Raw genomic sequence first — 13,541 nt, 5'->3', positions numbered from 1 at the left:
TTCTCTTTCCAGCAGCTAGCCCCAAGTTTTTCAGGTATTTCTAATGCTTTAATTGACATGAAAGTGAGGTGGTAAAGGAGAGTATTTTGGCTGAAAGATAGGGTTAGATTCAAACCCATGCTACAGCAGTACATGGGCAATGGTGGACATGGCTTCGACAGTGGTGGGCATGGCGCTAGATCACTAATTACATAAAGAATGAAGATCAAAACAAATGCATTTAATTAATTTAACAAAATTAGCACAATATTTTTGATCAAACAAAAATGTATTTACAATATCCATAAATCATTTATTATGAATAGATACATCACATTTCCCATATAACTGAGTCAAAGTAAATAAAGTATACCCTTTTTCCCTTATTGCAAAACACGATAATGTGAATAAACTCTAGAAAGGCTGAACAAGGTTAATTAAGACCAATAAAAATTGAAAAACATTGACACGTATTGACAACGTAATAAATTCATTCATGTAAAGTGCAATCACAATCAGTTGAAGATGTACAGTGCAATCTTTGCCTTTCCCTAATGAAAAGTAGGATAGCATGTAATTATCTCTTGAATCCGGTGACTCAATTTAAGGCACACCCAAAAGGCCCAGGTAGTTACTCAAACACATTTTAGAATAACCCTTGCATGAAGCCAGGGTTTCAAAGAGATGCTCTCACTACCATACCCTTTAGGACTCAATATTTCCATATTTTAGTGGTCCTAATAGGGAAGAGCTTGTAAAAAATTGTAATGTCACAAGCAGTCCTTCAGGCAGTCCTTCATTTTAGAATATGAATAAGCAAGTTGCAACCCAAACGTACAAGTACAGACACATCTATACTTCCAATAAGGAATTTCCTCACATCTTATGCATTCCTCTGCTAAGCCAGGAAAAACCAAGTGTGCTTGAGAGATGCTAAAATTCTATGCTTATGACTTGCATAAGAAAATCATCAATGCTTAGAAGACATACCAAAAAGGTACAACAGAGATTGAATAGCACTGTTCTGTTAAAATAATTTGCCAAGTAACAAATGGGATCAGAAAACATGCAAAGCAGCAAACCTGTTAAAAAAAAAAAAACCTTGTACTGAAGGACTACTGCCTTATTGTAGATTTAGGGAATGTAAAGGTCTGAAACTGACTGTGCAAATCACGTAGAATCCCTGTTGACATGAGAACTGGTTCATATAGAACAGAACAGACTCAAGCATATTGATAGTAGTGAGTGTTAAATTAGCATAATAAAAATCTAAAATCAGTAACTGTTTCAGTGGTACAATAAAGAAAGTGGTAGAGAGAATTCCAGAATTTGTGCTAAGCTAACAATGCTAACTTCAATAAACTTCAAGTTGCCCGCAGGGACATGCAAATGAAATCAATTAGTTAGATTCTGATTCTGCAGACTGGGTGAGTAGACTAACAATATACATCTCAATCCTGCATTATCACTAAAATCTTAAGAAACCTTTATCAAATTGAAAAATCAACTGATTAAAAAGCCAATTAAATTCAATCAGTGAAGCTGGACATAAACAAGGATCAACAGAACCATTTAACTCAGACACTGGTAGTGCATTGAACAATTTCCTCATCAACTTAATCTTAAAACGGTATGCATAGGTAGGTTGAGCCCTCTATTCCTATGAATAATCACAGACCTGGCTTTCTTTGCTCGATGACCACAGAAAAAAAAGCCTTTGAATGTAATTGTGGTGTAAGCCCCAATGCTTAAAGTAGGCACGCTGTTCATGTCCGGGGTTCCCGGTGGTTTTGCGAGTCGCACTCGAAGCCCAGGTTGTCATAATGGGGCTGGATGTCCACCTGGATTGACCCAGGATCAGGCTGGTTCCCCAACGCTGCAACGCAAACATGACTTACAGTCAATAATTCTTCAAGGGCAGACAGAAAATAGAACAAAAACCATCCTGAAAGACAATATTGACACAATCACTCATAGCTAGGTCAATATGCAGGCAAACGAAAGAAAGAGAACACGGAAGAGGCACTTGAGACGCAGAAAGTAACAACACGGGTTGTTTGATCACAAACAGACATTATAGTGGACGTCACATCTACTAGCAGCAATCTAACTACCCTAACGAAAAGGTTAACAAAGACACTCTTGTCAATTGTGTCTTACATTCGTACATATTGCTCTCGTCTGTTGGGCTGCTGTGGTCTTCTGTGCTCTGTACAGAAGCATAGCCTGAGGAAGCCGTCTCACTGTGGGCGTCTTCTGGGATCCTGGGGAAGGGCCTCGTTTCAGGAGGGAGCATGATCACTTGAGGACTGGGCCCTTCTTCTGGCTGCTCCGGGGGAACACAGACGGTCATCCATCAATCGTCAAGTTCATGAACACAAACAGACATTTCAGGTCCCACTATGGGTGTTCAAACACAAAGTGGGCAGAGAGCAATCTATTCACCTTAAACTATTAAAACCAGCAGTTATAATACTTGGTTTAATCTACAAAATAATTTAATCAAGCACATCACAAAGGTTATTCACAAAGAACAGAGTAACACAGAAGACATGATGCGAAGGGGAATACCCACCTCTACTCCTAAGGCCTTGAGGATGTCACATTTACACATGGGGCAGGTCCTGTGCTCCAACAGCCAGGGCTCAATGCAGGTCTTGTGGAAAAAATGACTAAAATAAAATTCATTACAAACCCACAGGAATCCTGATTAGCGTCACAGAATGAAAAACAACTGAAAAGACAGACCTGGGTAGGCATCTTCTAAACCATTTTTACATCTTAAACCAGCCACAGAACAAGATAAGAGAAGCTGCAGTTAAGCACGTACTTGCAGGTGAGAATGGTTAACACGTCGCCAGACTTGTATGCGTCAATACACACAGCACAAGTATCAGCATCAGGCCCAGTCTCCTGAAAAACAGGTTAGGTAATACATTGAAGGAAGTTTTCTTCACACATGCAAAACATGGGGGGGGGGGGTCGTCTATCAAAAATGTGTTGCATACTCTCTTAATATCTGCACAACTAAATAACCTAGCATCTCAAGTCTTCTTCAAATTTTCTCTGGAAATGTAGCATAACGTAAACAAGCTCACAGAGGCCTGTGGCCCTAAACAACCATGTTGTACATTTGTCAGTGACATCGTGTAGTCTGAGTAATGGGGGGAAACAGAAGTATTTGGGGGGGGGGAACACAAGTAATACAACTATACCTCATCTCCATGTTTCACCATCCGGACTTGCAGCCGACCAATGGCCTTTTTGGCTTCAGCTTTGAGCTGCTTCTGTTGGAGAATAATGTGTTCAGGATTAGAACATGAGCAGGTTGCTTTTTAAATTACATTCTGATTCCTTTGACTACATATTGTCAAGCATGTTCATCAATTTGTCTGGGGGAGAAAACAGAAAAACGACAACACAGATAACTAAGAAAACATTCTGCAACTACAGAGACAATACTTCAGTTACTTTACTGCGACCACAGCAATAAGGTCATGGTAGAAAGCTTGTATTCCCAGTTGGAACACAGGTAACCTGGAAGCATAACCTTCATTAGAAATCCTACTGTGGGTCATTAAGCCTGTACCCTGAGATCCTGTATTGGTATTGTTACATCAGCTTATATAGATGGCAAAACAGCTGATGTACATACATCAGGCCAGGGGCACAATTTCAAGAGACACTGCTACTGGTTACACTCTAAACTCTTTTTAAAAGATAAAATAATGCTTTGAACATTCTGTACATACAATTAATGACTGATTGCTCTGTGCTCATGCAGCTCCACCATGGCAACAAGACAACAATGTGCACAAAGGCTCACAGGAAGAATCCCTGTTATGCAAGGGGATTTAGAATACACACAACGAGGCATCACAGGGACACAACACCGGGATCTCTGGAGAATATCAGGGTGATTCCTGCATTAGGTTACAATGCAATATGTCATACTATATTTTCTACTATATTATTAAGAATGTTGTTAATAAATCTATTTCTGATAATAGAGTGTTATGTACAGTGTGCTGGAGTTTTTTGCTCAACTTTATTCGGCCTTTGGTCTTCTCCAACTCACCGGTCGATCTGCAGGTATGCAAAACCTTGGTACTCTTACACTATATTTTCTAAAATGGAGAAAGGTGTGTATAGTTTGTCTAGAGGGGAGGGTATACTCCAGAAAGTGGATTAACAAGTTTATTTTATTTTTTAACATGAAATGGACAAACTTTTGGGGAGACTAGAAATATATTAGTAAAATGTCAGAGTTTGAAAGTCTTCGTTTAAACTACAAATATTGTTGCTTAAAGAAAAGGGAACAAATAAAAACATTGCTGACAATCACAACCAAATCAGGTGGGGATGAAAAACTGGTTCTGAAATGCATTCCTGTTGGTATCCAAAGAAAGCAGAGTTGCAGCTAATGAACGCTAATACGTTAACCACAAATCAACCACAAAGCAAACCAATAAAATAAAAATATATTAAAATACAAAATCAAAAGGAGCCAAAAAAACCAGGGGAAAGTAAATGTCCAGGACGATTTCCTTAAATTATTTTAATAAGAAGAGGAAAACAACAGGACTTGCTCTATTCAAATCTCTCATTCCAAATGAGGCAGTGTGTTTCTAAGGTCATATCAACTGGGCATGCTCAGATGAAAGTGTTTCTGGCTAAGTAGGTCACCGGAAAATTTAAAACTTGTGTCTAACTTGCAACTTTCCAATGGACTAAATTATTTTGTATATCAAAACCCAGATGCTAAATACAAAACAATGCATTTTTTCCCAATACTGTCATATTCCATTATTACTAAATGCCCCCATCAATGGGGTATTAGGACCATGGCCCCATCAATGGGGTATTAGGACCATGGCCCCATCAACGGGGTATTAGGACCATGGCCCCATCAATGGGGTATTAGGACCATGGCCCCATCAATGGGGTATTAGGACCATGGCCCCATCAATGGGGTATTAGGACCATGGCCCCATCAATGCCCCCATCAACGGGGTATTAGGACCATGGCCCCATCAATGCCCCCATCAGCGGGGTATTAGGACCATGGCCCCATCAATGCCCCCATCAGCGGGGTATTAGGACCATGGCCCCATCAGCGCGGTATTAGGACCATGGCCCCATCAGCGCGGTATTAGGACCATGGCCCCATCAGCGGAGTATTAGGATTTGATCTTTAGACCAGAAAGAGCACCATACTGGCTATGCAACAACTTACAGCATCATCTGTTCTCACAACCAGTGTGCTGATGGTATTATTTTAATTCAAATGAATTGATTGACTAGTTAAATAATTGAATAAGAAAAAAATAAAAACTGGAACTTGGTTTACTTTCTAAATTGATTAGAAATTAAATAGAATACACCCGATCCCTGATTGTGGTACAGATTACCATCAAAAATAATACAACAACATAACTGTATGTTTTCCCGCCATCACTACATGAGGGTTTTAAATAGTGATGGGGAAAACATTAGGATTTAGGTTGTTTTTGTCACAATCCTGACAGCGCAGATACAATTGTAAAAATGTATATACTAGAGGTGCACTATTCAACAGTGGATTTGAAAGAGGCATGTTGCAGTCATTCACAATGCATACATGGAGCTAGAAGTTTGCATATCATTACAGCCAAAACAATGGTGCCATTTCAAGATAAAGTCCTTGCTCAGTGGGTGAAGTCAGCGCTGCTCTAACTTCTCAGCTACCCACTCAAAACCCACTCCTTTCTATCAGTTTGTCTACAGAGCTTCAATGAATAAAACACAATCATCCACAAGAAGAGAAGCTCTTAGACTACTGGGGGCTTTCGGACATAACAAAACAAGCAAAAAGGCAGGTAAACTGTTGTTAAAATAACAGCGCATGAAGATCTGTCAGTCAGAGTCAAGGTTACACCCTATTATATGCAGGAGTAATAAAAAGTAAGAACAGTACCAATAACTTGCAGATAGCGGTCCTTATCCACATAACTTGCATAAGAGACCACATCCAATAATATTAAAGGGGAAATATTGTTAGCAAAGCAGAATGTTTTTTTCAGTAATGTTACCTTGAATGAAACGCCGCATTTTCCCTACAGTAAACATCCTTCCATCACAGACACTAAACCAGCGAAAAAATGAGACCTGCCTATATTTTTATCATGTTTCCATATTATTTAAGGTCAAAATGTCACAGTGAAATAGAGAAAAATGGCCACATTATACCATTTTTGGTAAGAACTCTCTTTTAAAAGCCTGGATGGATTGGTGCATCATTCAAAGTACAAAACCCAAACATTTGTTTCACACTGTATAAATATTATGGTGTTATATACATGAAATGTCATATTATATTGCAGTGGTTCCCAACTACGGTCAACAATTACCCCCAACAGTACACATTTTCATTGTAGCCCCAGCCAAGCACAACTGACTGAACTTGTCAACTAATTATCAGGCTGTCATTGAGTTGAATTGGGTGTGCTTGTCCAGGGCTAAAACAAATGTGTGTGCTGTTAGGGGTACTCGAAGACCGGTATTGGGAACCACTGTTCTATTGTATCATTTGATTAGAATTCTCTCCTTGTAGCACTAACTTAGCTGATAGATAAATCCTTACAAATGTATACTTTCTATTGTGTTGTGTGGTTGTCCCACCTATCTCAAGATGAATGCACTAACTGAATAGATAAACCACTTCTATATAAAATGAGCGGTCACCGAAACCAACTCAACTGGCAGGGGTTTGTTTTTAGTGTTAACAGAATCCGTCTAATGGCTGAAGAATGCAGATACACCTCAAACTGTGTGACCTAACTAAAGTGTTGTATAGTGTCCCAATTCATTGAAACACATTTGACAGAAGGGATGTGTACATGAGATACTGTTTGCAAAGAGGGGGAAACAATTGCCCAGTCATACTATACCACTAATCAAAAGCAATCGGTTTCACTGACTAGTATCATTGCCAAACAAGTCATTCCGATATTTGCTAGCAGTCTAGAAACATGTTTGTTTAACTATACAGTTCAACTTACAACTGATTAAAACAAATATTCTCTGAACTACCCTGCCTAAGAATCTTAAATCCCAACTAGCTTCATGTTACCCTTCAAGGCTATTCAAGAGAAACAACTATGACTTGTAAAAACCATCAAAGGAATGTGTAAAACCGGTTTATATAAGGCAAATAATTGCCCTCATTTTGTTACAGAGTGGAGTCTAACCTGTTTGCGGTTTTGTAGACGAACGATGTTGAGGCGGCGCGCTGAGTAAAATATGAAGTAGCCCACAGTCGCTGCTGTTACCACAAAGAAGGAGATGGAGACGAAGAAGACTGAGTAGTGGCTCAACCAAGGTCCTTGTTGCTGGCCGACATCAATGGCCATCGAGACTGGAATTCCTTGCTTGATCAGCTCAACTATTTCCATGCCCTGTCTGTTACCAATCATGATGGCAACCATATCTCCTGTTCCTGTAATCAGGGGGAAAGGTAAAGTATGAAGAAACAATCTCTTCAGACAAATTTACAGTCTGGGCCATAACCATACCATCAGATGTTCTCAACGAAATTCCAATATTCACTACATTTGTGAGATTGAGTTACTTAATGAGGCCGGACTGACACGGTGTATACTTGTCTCAGCTGAACCATAACATCATTCCACCTCCCCACGTGGATACAGACAATAGAGGGTATTTTCTTTTTCAGCAATCCAATAAAAAGTGCATTATATATTTTTTATTAGTTACTGAATGAACACCGACGTCAACAACTTCAGACGATGATCATTAGGGTCCGTGATCATTCGGGTAGATGTTTCATTAAAACATTTACTGGTAGAGGATTGAAGTTGCCGAGAAATGCTGAGCGTAGTAGGCCTACATGCCCACCTTGCTGTAGCTGAAGGTACATTACATACCTGGGTGCGACATTTGGATTACGTTGTTTGTACCAATATTGTTGAAAATTACAGCTGCAATAGCCCCATTTCTGGCCGCAACATTAATCTTCTCCGAAAAAGTACATTCATGGCCGCGTTGAATTAGGGCGATCCACCCCTTTGACCGACTGGGCACGTCATATAAAGTATCACTTTTGCAACTATAAACTGGATCAGCTACATACACGTCCCCAATCACCGATACTTTAGGAGAATCTTGCCCATATACTCCGCTTTCCACTTGCCATATGGTTTCGTTGTTTACAGGATCAATAAACGATACGTTCAGGTAGGCTGTACATATGTAAGTCGCTTCTGCAAAATGTAAACTCGACACCTGAAGACTTGAAGCCACAAACAACCATGAAAACAGATATCGTTCCGCTAAAGGTTCCATAATCCTGTGTACGACGCTGGTCACTTGTTTCTCTCCACGTTGAACACTCGATAAAACAACAGCTATCAGACTTTTTGAAAAACAAAGTTGTTGGCAGCCACTTACTACGAACATTTGATGTAACACCGCTGACAGGTGAACCAGCTAGATCTAGAGTGCTGCATTTCATTAAGACGTCAGAGAGCAATACACTCCCATCTGATTTTTAAAGGGGAGGCAACATATATTTTAAACCTTGGGATTCGTCCTTTTTCGTGTTTATAGGTAACACAAAGTAAACATAGCACAATAACATAACCCATAACAGAGCTGATTTAAAATAACACTACTGCTTGGTCCCCGGCTAGGAAACAATTCTAGTCACGGACTCGAGTTCACTCCATCATGTCAACGGCAAACCAGTTTCAGAGCTGAAGAGTAAACTCATTGGTTTAAGAGCTACATTTCTGATACACTAAAGCCAGGCAAACTGAGTAGGGAGGTTTGGGGGAGATCAATGTCTATTTACTGACCCAAAAATGTTTAGTGATTTTTTTTGTATGTTGAAGATGGCTATGCTTAGGGTAATGGATTATAAAATAAAATAAATAGTTACAGTTGACAGATTCATTTGTATTTAAGCACATTTCTTTTTTTAGGAAAATTGCATTTTTCCAGAGACTTGGGTAAGCTACCCTTCCACGGGTTTAGTTGCCCCCCAGGGAATCTTATCCCAATAGAAGATAATGCCTTAGGGTTTTAAAGAATTGGTCCTGTTTTTTTTTTTGTTTTTTTTTAACCCTACTTACATTTTCCTTCCTTTCATACAGTTTAACTAAATTATTGTTTAAATAAGACAATATTTTAAATCCCAACAATCCTTAAAATGCGATTCAGATTATTTTTTTTTTTAAATAGTTGGCTGAGAAGGTGTGATGATACAGAGGAAATTTGTAGTTGATTAAGTGTAGTTGATTAGTGGGAGCCAGAGGAGGTGTTGAATTTTTTTTTGTGAGAGTTACATCATACCCCAGGGGCGTCTTATCCCATGTTACCATACATGGACGGTAACAGGTCTTGCTTAATCCTAATGTATTTCGTAATAGTTTTGATGAACATTTTAGGTTTAGTCTGAGAATGCAACCAGGGGAAGACGTAACATGTTTTTTTCTTAAATGACCCACCATCAACCATGTACACAATCTTAGAAAAAGAAAGAAAAACGATACAATAAGTGCAAATTATCTCAGAAAACATGGAAAAATGTCTGAGGTCTTGGCGTGTTATATTGTACACAACATTTCTAACACTAATAACAATTATATTCACAAAACTAGTGCATCCTGATCTAATCACGTTCCCAGACACCAAATGTGTGGAAAGTCTGATGGACATTTGGTTCACAGCCTAGAAGTAAACATCCAAAATCTGTAGCTCAGTTGTGGCTCAACAGGCACATTTTTAACAATTTGAGTGGGACACTCAACAAAACAGACAGGAATCAATCTCTGTGATGATTTTTTTTTATCCATAATAGTGAGGATAAGAGTCAAGAACAGATCCAACCCCTGGTTAAATTATTAAATATCTGATACTATTCATGAAAGAAATGTGGCCTGGGCAATGGCTAGAAACAAAAATTCTAGTTTGGACAAGCAGACTTCTAAGACATTGATTGAACATATGTATAAAATGTATTAGAAAAGCAAAGGTAAAAACCATGTCTATACACTATCTAACTGTAATGGATGTCCCGGCAAATTCTGGAAAACATTGAAAAACCCTGAAGAACAATGCTGCTACCACGCTGCAACAACAGATAGTTTTGGACTCTGTATACTGATCAAAGTGCAATTTTTGAAACCTTTAATTGCCACTTAATTGCAGGTGGGGATCATTTGGAAAGAACGTCTACACACATTCCAAATGACAGAGGAATAAATGGTAGAGGAATACATGGAAATTGAGTAGTTATGCAGGAACCCTAGGATTTTAAGATCAGAGGGTTTTCACTGAGTCTGTTCACCAAAACAAAGGGATCCTTTCTTCATTGCTAGCTAAAGAATCTAAAAAAAAAACAACTACACAGGGTCTGATACTCTAGATCTAGGCTTTTTGGTTAGTGCTGAACCAATTATCTCTGGAGTAATTTATTTGATCTAACATATATTTCAGGGATTATCCCTAAAGTTTGTGTACTCCCCCTGCATAGGGGTGGTGACATTGGTGCCCTTGATAGTTATAGCCCTCTCTCAAAGTAGTCACCCCTAGCTAATATCCGGGAGGCATTGGGAAGTAAACTGGTACATTTCTTTTCATGAAAAAATTGCATTTTGAACTGATTTCAATGTGGTTTTAGATCTGGGCACAATACTATTAAAGCAACTACAGTGGTTGTAAATTATATCGTGAAAGCCTTGGATGAGAAATGTAACTGTTTTGCTTTGTTTGATAACTTGTTGAAGGCATTTGATACAGTAGATCACTCAGTCTGGGTGAAAAATCTTAATTGGACCTGGTCAATTTAACTTGCCTCTGGTTTTTAAAATGACCTTAGCAACAGAACCTAGGCCACTGTAAATGATAAAATAAAATCAACATTTATTGTAGTCCACAATGGAGTTAAAGTTTGGGTCCCATTTATTCATCTGTATATAAATGAAATCTGTAACAAATTTAACATTTTATTTTTATGCTGATGACAAAGTGCTATAATATGGCTCCCTCTCTTGAACAAGTTGTTGCACACTTGCAGTCTGATTTCCAACTATTACAAAAATCAATAATGACCAGTGGGTTGTTACTGGAAATAATATATTTTATTTTCGAGGTCGCTGAACCTAGCATTGGATTTCCTTAAAATTCCTATAATAAATGGTTATTTCATAGAACGTGTTGCTTTTTACAAATATTTTGGGAGTCTTATTTGTTTAGTTCAAAATGTTGACAATTTATTATTTATGTGAATATTTCAGAATACCACTGGTGAAACAACACCCTTAAAGAGTATGTAGGTGGTTTTACATGACTTCCTTCATCTCTGACCATTTGATCCAAACTGTGTCTTATATGTCAATAGAATGACCCTCTCAATGTTCATTATCCTACATTATATTTCCCTGGCTATTTGACATATCAACAAATGTTTCTTCTGCAAGTTTTGTAATTTGGGACAGTTAGTCATGCGGTTGAAACCGATACTTGTGGACAATACAAGGAAGTGATACAAAAATTCTCAAGCCCTGGATGTTTGTCAAGATTGACATAAACATTTGGTTGCATTGTTGAAAAGGCAAACCATCATAGGGAAGTGCCCAGACACTCACTGGGGTGTCGAATGTGTTTATAATATTTCATATAAATGCATGGAACATTTTGAAATGGCCCTCAAACAACTGTGCCAAGAGGTAAAGTGGAAATACCATTTTTAACCACAGTGCTGCCAATTATAATTATTGATGGTTCTTTCCTGAAAATCAAGCACTTGTCTGGTCTACTTTACATGTAATGCCCTACCAAATGAAAGGAATGTTAATTTTATTACAGGTTTATGTTTTAAAAGTACTGCACACCCACAAACTTTTAAATTGTATCTTTGCATTCCAAACAAATAATTTCTGGTCTCAGGCAGCTGCGGAACCTGTATTTCTTCATTGTGTTTGTCAGGCTTTCATAACAATCTGATTTATCAGACAAAGGGGAAAAAGACAAAAGTGAAACAATCACTCACCGTGGTGCTTCATGGGGGTCACCCAATCGCCTGTACCAGGGAGGTTATAAATAACAACACCGGCAGCCCCGTTCTCAGCAGCAACCTTGATCTTTTCAGCAAATGTGCAGTTCCCCCTCTGAATAAGGGCTATCCACGGGTCAGAACCATTAAAGCCAGTCTGTGGATCACAGGCTAAGGGATCTGAGATAGGAAGAGTTACCTTTCCGAAAGCGTTGACGACAGGAGATTGGGCCCCATATAATCCACACTCACAGCTTTGAAACACTGGCTGGTTGTTACTCGTGTTCAAGTAACGCGTATGGACAGTAGCTCTCCAAAATCCCATATGTGCCGCAGCGTGCTGAGCACTTATCAAGCAAAGCAATGTGAATAAGACCAAGCTAAAAGCAGGTTTGCCTGTACGCTCCATGTTCCTCTCACAGCACTTGTGGATAAGGCATGCCCTGTTTCCTGCTCACCAGCTACGTGGATCGTTTTACTGTAGGGAGTAAACTGACACCTCCCATCTCTGTAGAGCTAGAGTTACATAATTTGTGTTCTTATCTTAGTGGACGTTGCTCACTAGCTTTCCATTTGAGTAGGCCAATTGTAACTTCAAGTGCTAGTCTGAGAAAGATAATACAGCATTTATTTTAACTTAGTGATTTGACAATATATCTTTGCACTGCAATCCAACAAATCATACTCTGTCTGCATTAGTTTTGGCCATTAGAATACTGAAAGTATGGAGGAAATATTCTACCAGGATTTAAAGGAGCCATAAGAAGACATGTTGCATTATAATATAAACAAATATTTATGATACCTGCGGTAATAGTTGGATAATAAAACATTACACTCACATAGCGCTTTACAACCCAATGATGCTTTACAACAAGTACAAAACAAACAACAACCTAGGAAAGCAAATTGGACAACACATACATTTTCTAATCAATGCGCTGAGGGACAGGGAGCCAGTGGAGCTCCCAGAGGATAGGAGTGATGTGCTGCCAGTACTTGGTGTGGGTCTGGCTGCTAGGTTTTTAACCATTTCTAACTTATGGAGAGATGAAGAGTTGATGCTGGAAAGAGGAGAGTTGCAGTAGTCTAATGATAAGTAGAAAGCCAATCATCTTTCCATAGATGAACAATGACAGAAGGGGCCAGCAAAATCTCAACTTCCTGGTTACTAAAATTTTACTGAAAAAAACTGAATAGCATAGGAAAATCACTGAGCTATATAAATGGTTGGTGTACCAAAAGTAAGAGTGAAAATTACTACTGCAAGTATGGTGAGAAATAATATACCATTATGGCCATTGTATACATCATACCCATGGTTTGAAACCCCAAATATAAATTTGTACACACTATACATTTATGCGTAAATAATTTACTATCAGGAAGTGTAAAATGTATACTCTATAATTATATAACTTTGTGCACAGTTCCATGTAAATCATTCAAACCCCATGTAGCTTGTCTTTATGATAAGGCATAAGAAAACATTTAGCATTTCAATATG

The 13,541-nt window shown here is 38.6% G+C and overlaps 1 protein-coding gene across 3 annotated transcripts; it reads right to left on the bottom strand.

Moving 5' to 3' along the window:
* Positions 1-203: 203 nt before the first annotated feature.
* On the bottom strand, positions 204-12,495 carry rnf128a (ring finger protein 128a). Of its 3 annotated transcripts, none has more exons than XM_010895416.4 (7): positions 12,032-12,495; positions 7,209-7,456; positions 3,195-3,266; positions 2,810-2,892; positions 2,555-2,651; positions 2,140-2,305; positions 204-1,855 (listed from the first exon to the last, which is right to left on the bottom strand). In XM_010895416.4, the coding sequence occupies exons 1-7, from the start codon at positions 12,441-12,443 to the stop codon at positions 1,746-1,748; spliced, it is 1,188 nt and encodes a 395-aa protein (XP_010893718.1). In that variant the 5' UTR covers positions 12,444-12,495; the 3' UTR covers positions 204-1,745. The 3 variants fall into 3 exon arrangements, with proteins under 3 accessions (XP_010893718.1, XP_010893716.4, XP_010893717.4); XM_010895414.5 differs by lacking the exon at positions 12,032-12,495 and adding an exon at positions 7,905-8,421; XM_010895415.5 differs by lacking the exon at positions 12,032-12,495 and adding an exon at positions 7,905-8,421 and having other exon boundaries at positions 2,148-2,305.
* Positions 12,496-13,541: the final 1,046 nt, after the last annotated feature.

This window comes from Esox lucius, chromosome 7, assembly GCF_011004845.1.
Source record: "Esox lucius isolate fEsoLuc1 chromosome 7, fEsoLuc1.pri, whole genome shotgun sequence".
In the NCBI taxonomy this organism is placed as follows: Eukaryota; Metazoa; Chordata; class Actinopteri; order Esociformes; family Esocidae; genus Esox; species Esox lucius.
The sequence above is the reverse complement of the archived record's forward strand: the minus strand, read 5'-3'. Positions and strand labels throughout refer to the sequence as shown.

What these genes read in the sequence shown, in the direction of transcription:
- rnf128a (XM_010895414.5), bottom strand. Translation starts at nt 8,322, where the DNA reads ATGGAACCTTTAGCGGAACGATATCTGTTTTCATGGTTGTTTGTGGCT. An exon ending in GTCTACAAAACCGCAAACAG is followed by an intron (nt 3,267 to 7,208) that starts GTTAGACTCCAC and finishes ATTCTCCAACAG; the next exon opens with AAGCAGCTCAAAGCTGAAGC. An exon ending in TCAAGGCCTTAGGAGTAGAG is followed by an intron (nt 2,306 to 2,554) that starts GTGGGTATTCCC and finishes CCCCCGGAGCAG; the next exon opens with CCAGAAGAAGGGCCCAGTCC.